General features: G+C 36.0%; 2 protein-coding genes across 2 annotated transcripts; one reads left to right on the top strand and one right to left on the bottom strand.

Annotated features, from left to right (window-relative positions):
• Positions 1-1,637: 1,637 nt before the first annotated feature.
• Positions 1,638-4,722, bottom strand: LOC148968037 (uncharacterized). The gene is made up of 3 exons (XM_089126976.1): positions 4,645-4,722; positions 3,883-4,100; positions 1,638-2,784 (listed from the first exon to the last, which is right to left on the bottom strand). Exons 2-3 carry the CDS (start codon positions 4,052-4,054, stop codon positions 2,471-2,473), a joined length of 486 nt encoding a protein of 161 aa, XP_088983102.1. The 5' UTR covers positions 4,055-4,100; positions 4,645-4,722; the 3' UTR covers positions 1,638-2,470.
• Positions 4,723-6,243: 1,521 nt separating this feature from the next.
• Positions 6,244-11,766, top strand: LOC120466857 (uncharacterized). The gene is given in 4 exon segments (XM_039655514.2): positions 6,244-6,321; positions 8,124-8,252; positions 10,441-11,567; positions 11,570-11,766. Coding segments are annotated over 3 exon segments (1,257 nt in total). The 5' UTR covers positions 6,244-6,321; positions 8,124-8,167; the 3' UTR covers positions 11,615-11,766.
• Positions 11,767-13,090: the final 1,324 nt, after the last annotated feature.

The raw sequence follows: 13,090 nt of genomic DNA, 5'->3' as shown, positions 1-13,090 counted from the left end.
AATCCATATCATGTCACATTGATTCGCTCAATCAGCGTTTCAACCGTGGAAAGACGTCAGTTGAACAGCTTGTCATGTATCGTCATATTTACCCCAGAAAACCCACATAAACTCGTTAGTCAGCTAGAAAAAATAACTCTAGAGAGGAGCATTTTGCTAAATATATACACCATATTACATATGCATTATTATCTTAATGTTCTTCAATATTTAATGCATATTTGAAAAAATCTGGCAAGTTTTTATGACAGCCACTATTATGACAGACACAATTTTAGTCGAGATTTAAACATCATCATGTCACAGAAATGAAAAAGAAATTGTTCAAATTTTAACTTTCTTCTAGTGCTATTAGTTTCCTTTCAAACTATCTTACATCTCTTGGAAACCACCTGATGCTCATTCCCTTCAGACATAATGAAAACGGCTTAGGTATGCGTCATGTCATCCAGCCTGTAGCCAATTACTCTATTTCATAAACAGAAAGAATTGGGTGGATATGAGAGTAGCTAGAAGGCATTCAAGCAGCATCTAGCGGTGGAGAAGCTATATTTTGGCCGACTATTTGCCCTACATCGAGGCAGTATGCATCATCCCTGGGTGTTTGCTTAACCAATCCGACCAGTCAACTCGGCTCAGGGGCTTTCTCAGCCTTGGTCCAGTTGGTGCTATAAGTGTGAGCGAGTCTCCTCCTCCTTTGGATACGTAGATAAGCTTTAGTTTTTCACTCAAGATCGTTTCAGTAGCTGAAGCTGTGCAGAAAATAATTTCTCCAAGCTGGGATCCTCCGTTTTAATAAGGTGGTGCTTAAACGTCATTCACTAAGAATCTTTCTCCTTCAGACAGCGACGTTGTCAAGTCAAATTAAGTTACTTACATTTATATAGTGCTTTTAAAACTGAGGTCGACTGATATGGGCTTTTCTCTGGCCGATGCCAATATTTCGAATGAAGTGCAGCCGATGGACGATATGATGAATGTTTTTTTTTGCCTTTGATTGACCATTGCGTTCAAGAAATCTACTATGTCTGTGATTGGCTACATTGTTCACCAATTGCAAAAAGACGCTAAAAATAGATTCATTTGAAGTTCTCCAGAGCGCAAATACAAATGCACGGGAGTGTTTTCCAAATCTGTTTTGCCAATATATTGCATTATCAGCTGAGGGTTATTTTGAGGGTGCTTAGGGATTACATGAGCACACGAGAACTAGTTGGCGAGCAAATATTTAAGTTTAGAATCTGCCCAAATTATTTGCAGACATAAGCATGCATTAACAAAACGTAATTGTAGTTCTTTGACATCAGTTGTTGCATTGAACTTAATATTACAATAATGTGCTTTTGTACTATTTTGGTGAATCTGATCAACACATTGCTGGACGTCAGCTAATGTTTATTTTTTGTGTGTGCACAGTTTCAGGTTTGGTTTTTGTTTTGTATTTTCACCAATTGTTGTCACACAAGCATAATAAAAGTTGTATCTTTTACTTATTCACCATTGGCTGCCAAAATGCATTCAAAAAAAGGGAAAGAGTGTACATGATGTCACATATATGCTGTGGGGTTGCTTTGCTTTTATATATTATATTCAGTTGTCTTACAAATACTGAAAAGAGAAATGCACAATGCACGAAATAGTGATCATGTTCTTTTAATGTAAACTATTTTTAACATAAGGAACAAAACTATTTGTATACAACTTAATTGATATAAAAACTGCATAAAAGTAAATAATTGATGAATGACAAAGTATTTACATATATAGTGAAAACAATATCAATGCAAATATTGTAGCCCTCAAACCGTATTCACTTTTATAGCCCTTAATCCTGTAATTGTGGACAAATGTGGGCACAGAGGATTCAGGTGTGATTCTAATTTTTATTTATTAGAAATGTTACATCACTGTCTTCGATAAAGTTTAGTCTATCCATTTATGGTGTTTTTTTTTTATTTTGGGGGTATATTTATTTTATTTTTTTCATTTTCTATGTAAATTATGCTTATTTATACGTTTTATTTTTTTTTAACTACATTAAAATATCATTCCAATACGTTCTTAAAGCTAAAACCTAAAGATGAAGTGACTTACTTTGCCGTCACCTGGTGTCTTATTTTGGCTTATTTTAGAATGCTTTAAATTACAGTTTTTCCTATTCATTTCTATGGGTGCCCATATTTGTCCCAAATACAAGATTAAGGAGTACCCCCAGTTAACATTGTACAATTGAGTCAAAAAAATTGTGTGTTCAGGAGGCAAACTTAGGAAAAGTAGCCAAGTCTTGTACCGCTCAGATCATGGGAAGTATTTTTTACAAATAAATCAAAACTATTTTGCCCACGTTTGTCCAGAATACACTTTTAGGGTTAACAGGAATGATTGAGCAAAAAAAACAATTAAAACACTAAATTATGATAATTATTTACATGGATTTTTAGAACTGTCATTGGTGTGTTTTGTTTTTCTTTCAGTAATTCTTTAGAGTGTGGTACTCCTCGAAACATGGAGAAACACACAAGGAAGCGTTGCATGGCACACACATGTACTTTGTGAGACTCCTCTTCTTGGTCTTCCGAGAGCTGGAGAGGCAGACCTTGCAGTTGCGTCTGGTCCTGCTGCCCTGAGCGATGGTCTGCGGGACTTTGCTGGGGAAATGCCTCGCTGTTAACCGCAGAGAAGAGTCCAGAGCAGGTCGGCCCCTTTTGGGTGGACACCGGGTTGTGTCAAACTCCTCCACCAGCATCAGGTTAGTCCTGAACTCCAGTGAAGTAATGACCTCTCCTGTTGATAGTAAATCACATTTTTGGGGAGTTAGAACGAATGTAGAGTGCAAGTATATGACAGTGTGGTTGTGGACTTTAATGTGCATTGTAAATATGTGCATGAAATATATACGGTTATTTTAGATGGCTGTGTAAATTTCTAACCTGACAGTTGGCGGTGAACAATGTGGCTGTTAAGCACAGCAGTGTCAAGTAGATAAAAGAAGATCTTCTTGTACCACTTTGTTGTTTTCTACTCAAGAAATCCTTTTATTATGTCAGCCCTGTTGACTGTCTTTCTGTTGTATTTAAGGACACAGTGAGGCTTGACCTTCCTCTCACCAGTATAAGAACATCTTTCTTATCGTGCCATTTTACCACTAGTCTTGTTCGTTCTGTCTGCACTCAACTTGCCGTTTTGTCATTTTCCCGGGTTAAACTGGCATTCCTCTCCTGTTCTGCAGTAACGGGACGGTGCTCCAGTAATCCCGGAGAGATGGTTCTCTGAGAACTCCCATCAGAAGAATAAAACTCATCTGCTTTTAAACTGGTTTAAACTTGACATTTATGTTCTTCGCTGAACTCAGGCGCTTCTCACTGGATCTCGTGAGCGAGACGATGAGAGTGCGCGTTTGTGTGAGCTCGCGCTGTGCTCCGATGCCGTTTGGACTTTGAGCCGAATGGATAAATGCGCGGTTCAAATGAGTTTCGTTCCGCTTTTGGTGCTTGAACATTATCGGAGATTTATCGACCTATTGATATCGTTCTATCAAGAAAAATTATATCGCGATAATTATCGTTATCGTTCTATCGCCCAGCCCTAAGCTAAATGTACTAAACGTGAAACACAGTGTTATCTCGGTAAAGCGGTTTTAAAACAATCTGTTTTGTAAAAAGAGCTATATAAATAAATATGATTTGACTTGGCTGAGGTAAAATTTTATTTTAAATAGATATTTTTTTATCACATTTCAATTAACATTAAATATAATCATATTACAATACATGAATATTTTAAATTTATATTGTTATCAAGTCCGTGCGGGTGTCACACAGTAAAGGTGGCTGTATTATCAACAAGATCATCTTCAAGATCAGCTTTGAGAATGAAACCAACCTGTTTGTTCCTCCGTATCTTCATGTTTCACTCTGAATGTTTCTTCAATCTTCATGTTTTCACTCTCCTCTTTAATAAACGCCATCTTTGTTTGTTCCTCAGTATCTTCTTGTTTCACTATGAATGTTTCTTCAATCCTGATGTCTCCACTCTCCTCTTTAAGAAATGCCATCTTTACTAGTATCACGTGGATCTCAGCTGCTTCACTAGGAGTTTTTCTGTGTTTTGACAATTAAGATGAGAATAATTAAGAGAAAGAAACATTTTAATTTTCTGTGTGTCTCAATCAGCTGTAGTTCAGTGCACTAAGAGTTAGTCAGAGTGTGAGTTAATGGACTTAAATGACCTAATTAGCCAAAAACTAACACTACAAATGAATAAAAGAACACAAATTACAAAGACACTTAACTTTTAATTACTTATTAATAATTTCTAGATTGTATTTAACAGTCTACACTTTCATGAAACATTACAGTTGTTTGTGTTTCACAGTTTTGACCAGCATGTGTCGTCAGCGTCAATTATTCAAGCGCTTTAAAACAGTGAATAACTTTGCAAAGCTCCGTTTCTCCATTAACACTTGCCGAGTGGCGATTCAAAATAGGGAGCAAAATGAAACATTTTCTGTTAAGCTTTACTCGTATAAAAAAATAACGTTCATTAATGTTCAAGCATGTTTGATTTAATATTCCGTAATTCATTTCTCTGTACAACGGTCTAAACGGTTTATATCAGTTTAAACAATTAAATAAAAAAACAAACCTTTCTTCATTTGAGTCACAGACGCAGGAACGAGAGCCGGTGCAGCCTTATGACGTCATGTCATCATATCAAAATAAAAGTTTTCCACACACTAAAATCATAGGAATTGAACACTTAGAAAACAAAATATTCAAATTATGTTTCACCGATTCCCAAAGTAACCAATACCACTGAGTTTTTTTTCTTTTTCTTTTTTTCATTTTTTTCAATTAACTTAATGGTCTTCAAATTAGATTGGATTAGAAAGAACTTTGAATATTTCAAACTCATTAAGAATTTGTAGATCAAAATTGTATTTATTGTAGCAAGCAGACTTATAATATAAGCAAGCTTATAATAATTATGACTAAATTATTTGAATTTTAATTGTGTCAATTTAAATTATTGACAAGTGTAATCGAAGATAACTTAATATTATGTGAAATCTTTAATAGATCTAAATTTGAATATTGAACATTTAAAATTTAACAAATTTACATTTATTCATTTTATTCATTAGCAGACACTTTTATCCAAAGCGTCTTACAAATGAGAAATGGAAGCAGTTAAAGTAACAGTAGGACAACAAACGTAATTGCTAAGACCCCTCATGGGTCAATTGAACACAGTTTTATTTTTATTTTTATTCTTTAAGAGAGTAGAAAAAAGAAAAGAGATTGACATATGTTCCAAATCATTTCACCAAATCATCAAACTTCCATAGCAAAGTGCGTTCTCCCCGCGCTGTCCAGTGCGTCCCATAGCTTTTCCACATATATTTTGAGAATAAAAAAATAGGCCTAAGAAGTAGGCTAACGATAGTGTCCGGGAGATGCGAGGTACATTCATATTTATGAAATAAACACAATAATAGAGGCTAGGCTATTATAAGTGTAATATTTCTCTTACATGTGAAGTAAGCAATAAATGAACTTGTCGACACCAAAATAAATTTCCAAGGACCCCCTAATAAGTAGGCTATAATAAAATATATAGCAGCCTATAAAAAATAGCCTATGTGCCCTTTATTACAAACAACATTTAGCCTATTTTAAACACCAAGCCTAAACTAATTTATGTGAATCTTACAAATCTTTTTGCAAAATAAAGGAATATTGTCCACTGAATAAAGTGAATATTTTATATGTGTGTTCAAATCATTTCCATAAAAATGCTGAGCAGGAAAAAACTGTATTCAATATTGATAATAATAATAAAAATAAAAAAAAATCCCGAGCATCAAATGATCATATTGGAATGATTTCGAAAGGATCTTGTTACACCGAAGTTTGGACTAATTATGCTGAATATTCTGCTTTGATCAAATTTGACCATAAATTTGAAAAAAACAAACCAGTAAACAATTATTTCAAAATTGTAATAATTTTTTGCAATATAAAAGTTTTTTTTTACTGTATTTTTGATCAAATAAATGTAGCCTTAGTGAGCAGAAGACTTATATCCAAAACATAATACTTTTTTTAATAAAAAAACTATACTGTATGATAAACTGTTATTTTTTATTTGATTTGATTTCATCACATTTGTGACTATTTGCATTTCAGCAAATTTTGAACGGTCATATACATGCACTCTGGTCACTTTTGCGTGTAGACAGGACTTTTATTTTGGTCTGACGATGTGACGTCATAAGCGTGCGCCGCTGTCCTGCATCTGTTGTTATTCGGCTGAAGAAAGGTTTGTGTTTTTAAACAATTTAGTTAAAACATATTGAGGAAATGGATAAAAATGCAGGAGTATTTATTATAAATGCAATGAGGGCAATAGCTGGAAAAGAATGGAGAGCAGAAAGAGAATCAATGTTAACCATATACCAAGCATTGAGAAGTTCGATTATTGATCAAGGATGCATGATTTATAGCATCAAAAACATCATTAAGGAGTCTAGATAGGATACAGTATAGAGCTCGTAGAATATGGTTAGCAGCAACTAAAACAATATCAGTCAATGCACTATAAGTAGAGGCTAATGAAATCCCAGTTTGAGGAGGGTTAAATTTGTCTTTCTATCTTTAAAGAGTTATACTGGAAACCATATAGCTAAAGATGTTTTAAATAATTGCTGGGTATACTTAAATAAAAAGGGAGTGTATATGGATGAAACATAAACAAATTAGCAGAGAAATATCAGATTGAAAACATAGAATATAGTGTGTCTGGTGAGAGGTCCCAACATGGATAATTCCAGGTGTTACAGTTGTTGATTTAGAGATGTTAGATAAGAAAAGGGAATGTGAGGAAATGGGTCAGCTTAAATATGTAAATAAGCACATAATACTGATGGATCTAAAGACTGAAAATTAAGGTTTACTGGAGTAGAAATATTCCAGATTATAAAATATCATTAATAAAAGATCGGATAGAATCTACTCATTCTTCTACAGAAGATTTGATGTGTGAAATATTTACATTATTATGGTGTATAGAAAGAAAAGGAGTTGTATTCTGCTGGGTGCTAGGCAGCACGTGTAGGAAATAGATGGTAATGGATCTGCTGATTGATTATTAGCAAAAAAATACTTTTAAAAAAGTAGTTGGTTTTAATGTTCATTTAAGTAAAGGTGAAATTAAAACTATTATTAAGGAGAATATTAGTAAAGAATAGCAGGATGAGAATTTATTTTATTTACTAGGGAATTGTTCTGGAGGAGCTGAACACACATTAAGATGGAATGGGCTATATGCACGCATAAGTTCCGCATTTGACGCAAGGATGCTCGTCCATTTCCGGTTGTGGAGATTATAGCGGAGGAGAACTGAGGAAAACGGGATTATGGCAGAGTCTTCAAAATTTACTGTCCTCCGGTCTTTGAAACGAAACGTACACACGTTTAGATGTAATTTTATATATAGTTATATTTATTTAATATAATTTTAAAAAGAAGCATAAACACAACGAGGGGTGTCTGTTTTATCTGTTTTTGTGACTAACGTTTCTTTATTATAACCATGGAGTATAAAATTCAATATAAATTCTCGGTATTGCATTGGACTCTACGATCGGCGGAAGTTATCGAGCATCCCTAATGCTTCACCGGAAATACCGCCGTGCATAGAGCCCATAGGATGGAGCATTGAGTAATTATAAAAGGAGGAATATATGAATGGGTATATGAAAAAAAAGACAGACCGAATGTTAGTAAATCATTACTGCACAATAGCAAAAGTAGGTGGCGATCTTCATACGTACATAGGATGCACAGCGCCAAGATTCAACCAATTCGTCTAATCAACTGTATAATTCTTACAAGGATAGAAATCTGATTGCTGAGGAGAAACCTCCTCCTGGAGTTAGTTTAAGTTATTTTTGTCAGTAAAGGGCATCCTATGACAGGGACAGAAAAGGTGCGTCTCATTCCGCCCTCTATAGTGAGTTGGTTTATTGTAAATTATTGTTCAGTGCGCTGAATTGAGATGCACCCAGAGACTTAGCTTAGGGTTTTTAAGCTAAACATGATGATATGTTACTCTAAACACAGAAAAACTCCTGGTGAAGCAAGATCCATGTGACACTATTATAAAGATGGCACTTATTAAAGAGGAGACTGAAGACGTGAAGATTGAAGAAGTATTCAGAGTTAAAGAAGAAGATACTGAGAAACAAACAGGTTGGTTTCATTCTTAAAGCTGAACTCAGTCATGAATATGGACGTCAGACAGAAACTTGTGCTGCACACTGTTTGCGTGACGATCTGCTCTGAGAAAAAAATGCAAAAAACTAAGATTTACTCTGTGTCCTCAACCCATGCGTTGCTATGATTGGCTGTACTCATGACATCACTCTGTTTGAGTCGCGCGACGGCTCTGGATATCTAGCAGGCTAGATATTTTTCTGGGCTCGGCGACGCGTCTGCGAGCGTTTTCGCTGCGTTGTTGGCTGTAACAGTTGGCAAGCGTTCATCGTCCGCTAATCCCCCACGATTTGCACGCGATAACACCCTGACCTGTCGGCGAACTCAACGAGTTGCAAATCGGGCATAAATCGGGCTTAAATTCCTGTAGTGTGAACTTAGTTAGCTGTAATGTCACTTGCTTTGGGGAAGAAATTAACCCAAGAACATCCTCGAACAAGTACGTGTTTCACTGACTTCAAGGACAATATCTTCGCCATACTTGAAAACCACAATTGACCGATTGTCCTCCAGTGTTGGGCAAGTTACTTTTAAAAAGTAATTAGTTACTAGTTACTTCTTCCAAAAAGTAACTAAATTAGTTACTCGGTTACAAATTTTAAAAGTAACTTACTTTCAAGAAAAATTCAATTTTAAATGCTCAAATGTGACCCCACCTACCCCTCTTTAACGGAACTTAAAATACATGTGCATGTTCAATAATTTATGATAAATATGAATATTATAATGAAATGGAAACTTAACACAATACATTATTAACAGAAACATGAAACATTGTACAAAAAAATGTTGCTATGGGACAAAGTGAGAGCCTCCAATCAAATGCCGTGCAGATATTATGTTTAAATGTTCAAATGTGTTTCCATTTTACATTATTCGTATTAAAAACCCTTGAGCGTTGCAGTAGAGCTTTTATTTTGGCAGAAAACACTGGATCATGAGCTGAGGGCACACTTCGCTTTGAAATGTGCAGCACAAACAGACTTATTTAGTCACCCTTTTGTTATTTGATTAGATGATAAAACCATATTGCTGATCAAAACACAACATTAAAGACCTTTTATTTGAGAGGTTTAAATATATTTTCGGTTCATCATGAAACTGAGGCTGGACAGATTAGATTTTGGCAGGCCGCCACAATCTAGTTAAAGGGATACTGTAGTTCACTTTGAAATTAATTTTTTGATGTTTTAGCTTACCTCAAGGGCATCCAAGATGTAGGTGTCTTTGTTTCCACAGTATTTTCAATTTTGACTTTTTTCGGTCCGTTGTTGTCTATCGGTCATACACTGGAGGCTAAGGGGGTCCACCAAAAAGCATGCAGAGAGAAGTCCAAATTAAACATGATTTAATGACTCGTAAATGTAAGTACACATTGATGGCCTAAGACACGAAATGAGCGGTTTGTGTGAGAAAACGAACAGTATTTATATCGTTTTTACCTCGTGTGATCACAGTGACGTCCAAGTGATCTGAATCAGTTGTGTAATGTCCAACTGAACCGAACTGAATCAGTTCAATGTTACGCCGGAAGTGATCGCTTGCGTGTGACGTCACTCAATATTTACACAGAGATTTCGGAAGTTTTACCTTTTACTAAACATATTTAGATATACCGAAATCGTCTTACAATGCGGTTTCCCGTATATCTAAATATGTTTAGTGAAAGGGAAAACTTCCGAAATCTCTGTATAAACAAAGAGTGATGTAGGCGCGCAAGCGATCACTTCCAGAACGAAGCGCCCGTGCCGTCAGATCATTTTGTCATGGCTATGATTACAAGAGGTAAAAACGATATAAATACTGTTCGTTTTCTCACACAAACCGCTCGTTTCGTGTCTTAGGCCATCAATGTGTACTTACATTTACGAGTCATTAAATCATGTTTAATTTTGACTTCTCTGTGCATGCTCTTTGACGTGGACCCCCTTAGCCTCCAGTGTATGACTGATAGACAACAACGGTTTGACTGAAAAATGTCAAAATTGAAAATACTTTGGGGGAAAAAAAGACACCTACATCTTGGATGCCCTTGAGGTAAGCTAAAACATATCAAAAATTAATTTCAAAGTGAACTATCCCTTTAACTTAAGGAATGGGAAACACTGAAATGTTTTGTTGTCTGTTACCTGGGTTAACTTGTATTTGTCTTTTTCTGCTGTAGACCTATTGCCACTGAAAGAGGAGAGTCAAGAACTGAATGTAATGGAAGAGGAAGATCATGATTTCATAACTGGAGAAAAATCTTTTAATTTCCCACAGACTGAAAAGACTGACAGGCATGTAATTATTCACTCTGAAGAGAAGCCTTTCAAATGTAAACAGTGTGAAAGGAGTTTCCGGTTCAATAAATACCTTAAGAATCACATGAGAATGCATACTAAAGTGAAGCCTTTCACATGCCATCACTGTGGAAAGGGTTTCTGTCACAAAGCAAGTTTCAAGAATCATGCAAGAGTTCACACTGGAGAGAAGCCTTACACATGCCCTCAGTGTGGAATGAATTTCTCATATAAACCAACTCTTAATGCCCACATGAAAAGTCACACGGGAGAGAGTCCTTACGTCTGCAAACTGTGTGGGAAGAGCTTCTCACAAAAAGGAAATCTTAAGTATCACATGCGAACACACACTGGGGAGAAGCCTTTCACGTGCACTCACTGTGGGAAGAGTTTCAGTCATAAAGTAAGCCTCAAGTCTCACATGAGAATTCACACTGGAGAGAAGCCATACACCTGCACCCACTGCGAAATGAATTTTACATATAGAGAATCCCTTGATATCCACATGAGAGGTCACACCGGAGAGAACCCTTACATCTGCAAACAGTGTGGGAAGAGCTTCTCACAAAAAGGAAATCTTAAGTATCACATGAGAATTCACACCGGAGAGAAGCCGTTCACATGTGGTCAGTGTGGAAAGAGTTTCAGACATAAAGTGACCCTTAATAAGCACATGAGGATTCACTCAAGAGAGAACTCTTTTAAATGCAATCGGTGTGGAAGTAGTTTCACAGACAGCAATCACCTTAAGAATCATGTCGTAATTCACATCGGAGAGAAGCCTTTCATGTGCGATCTCTGTGGAAAGGGTTTCACTCTTAAAGGAAACCTTAAGACTCACATGAGGATTCACACTGGAGAGAAGCCTTATGTGTGCCATCACTGTGGAAAGCGTTTCAGATTTAGAGGAAATCTTGATACTCACATGAAACTTCACACTAGAGACGGTCGTTTCACGTGTCTTCAGTGTAAAAAGAGATTTGCGTGTCAAAGAGATCTGAAACATCATTTGCAAACTCATTCAGAAAAGAAACTGCAGTGTGGCAAGACGTTTAGAAAAAAGAGCATTTTCAACAATCACCTGATCATTCACTCTGGAAAAAGGCGATTTAATTGCGATAAGTGTAACAAAAAATTTGTTTTGCCATCACACTTACGAATACACCTGAAAAGTCATGCAGATGTCAGACCCTATTTGTGCTCTTTGTGTGGAAAGAGATTCAAATGGCTCAGAAGTTTAAAATGCCACCAGAAAATACGCACTTGTGTGAAATCCAGGCTACTTTCATACCACACATGAACGTGGACAAGATGATTATCTGCTTTTTCTCTCTTTTTTAAAAATCACATTTAACATAAATATGTACATTGAATCGCAGAGTGTAGGAAACAGAGAAACAAAACTTTTATAATTTGAAAATATATTGGATTCATTTGTATTGATATTTTGTGCAAGTGAGCATAACTAATGTCAATAAAACTTGACAACATGAACATTGCTCTGTTATTTGATTTTAGTGAATAAATGCACAGGTAAACATGGTCAATTTGGACTTGAATATGGCTACTATCTGACAGAAGCTGTCTGTCACAGCTGATCCTGTCTGAAACTGTGATTTGACAGCAACAGTTTTCTAAACATTTACAAGTCCTGTATTAAAGGAGTAGTTCACTTTTAAACTTTTGCTGATAATTTACTCACCCCCATGTCATCCAAGATGTCCATGTCTTTCTTTCTTCAGTCGAAAAGAAATTTAGGTTTTTGATGAAAACATTCCAGGATTTTCTCCATATAATGGACTTCATTGGGAACCAATCGGTTCAAGGTCCAAAATGAGAGTTTCAGTGCAAACTGTTCAAAGGGCTTTAAACGACACCAGATGATGAATAAGGGTCTTATCTAGGACCCTTTGAGTCATGACTCGAAAAAAGATTTGTTTGAACGAGTTTGAACAGGAAAGGCACGAACACTCATCACAGAACAGAGCAAGGTGAGCATTTGTGCTTATAAAACTTAAACTTTTTTTTTTTTTAAATGAACGATCGTTTGATTGATAAGACCCTTATTCATCGTCTGGAGTCGATTAAAGACCTTTGAAGCTGCACTGAAACTCATTTGGACCTTGAATCGTTTAGTTCCCATTGAAGTCCATTATATGGAGAAAATTCTGGAATGTTTTCATCAAAAACCTGTACGTAAAAAATAAATAAAAAAAAAACATAAAATGGCCCTAATATGTCTCTAGACATTAAGAAATCATGTTTATTTCAAATACTTATATCACTGCCAACACTTGTCCAGCTAAAGGCGGGCATACACTGTGTGATGTCTGTGCGATTTCAGCAAGGTACCTACTCACACTGAACGAGTAAATCGCATGCGATGCAAAGCCAAAGTTCAGGATTTATGTGCTCACACTGTACGGTCCGATCGTCGAGCTTCGACTTCACTGCTCACACTATACGTGTAATATCTGCGATAACCCCCTGGATTGCGCCTATTTACGTGTATGTATCCAGAGATATTGTCAA

Source organism: Pimephales promelas, chromosome 24 (assembly GCF_988280905.1).
Source record: "Pimephales promelas chromosome 24, fPimPro1.hap1.1, whole genome shotgun sequence".
NCBI classification, from domain to species: Eukaryota; Metazoa; Chordata; class Actinopteri; order Cypriniformes; family Leuciscidae; genus Pimephales; species Pimephales promelas.
The sequence above is the reverse complement of the archived record's forward strand: the minus strand, read 5'-3'. Positions and strand labels throughout refer to the sequence as shown.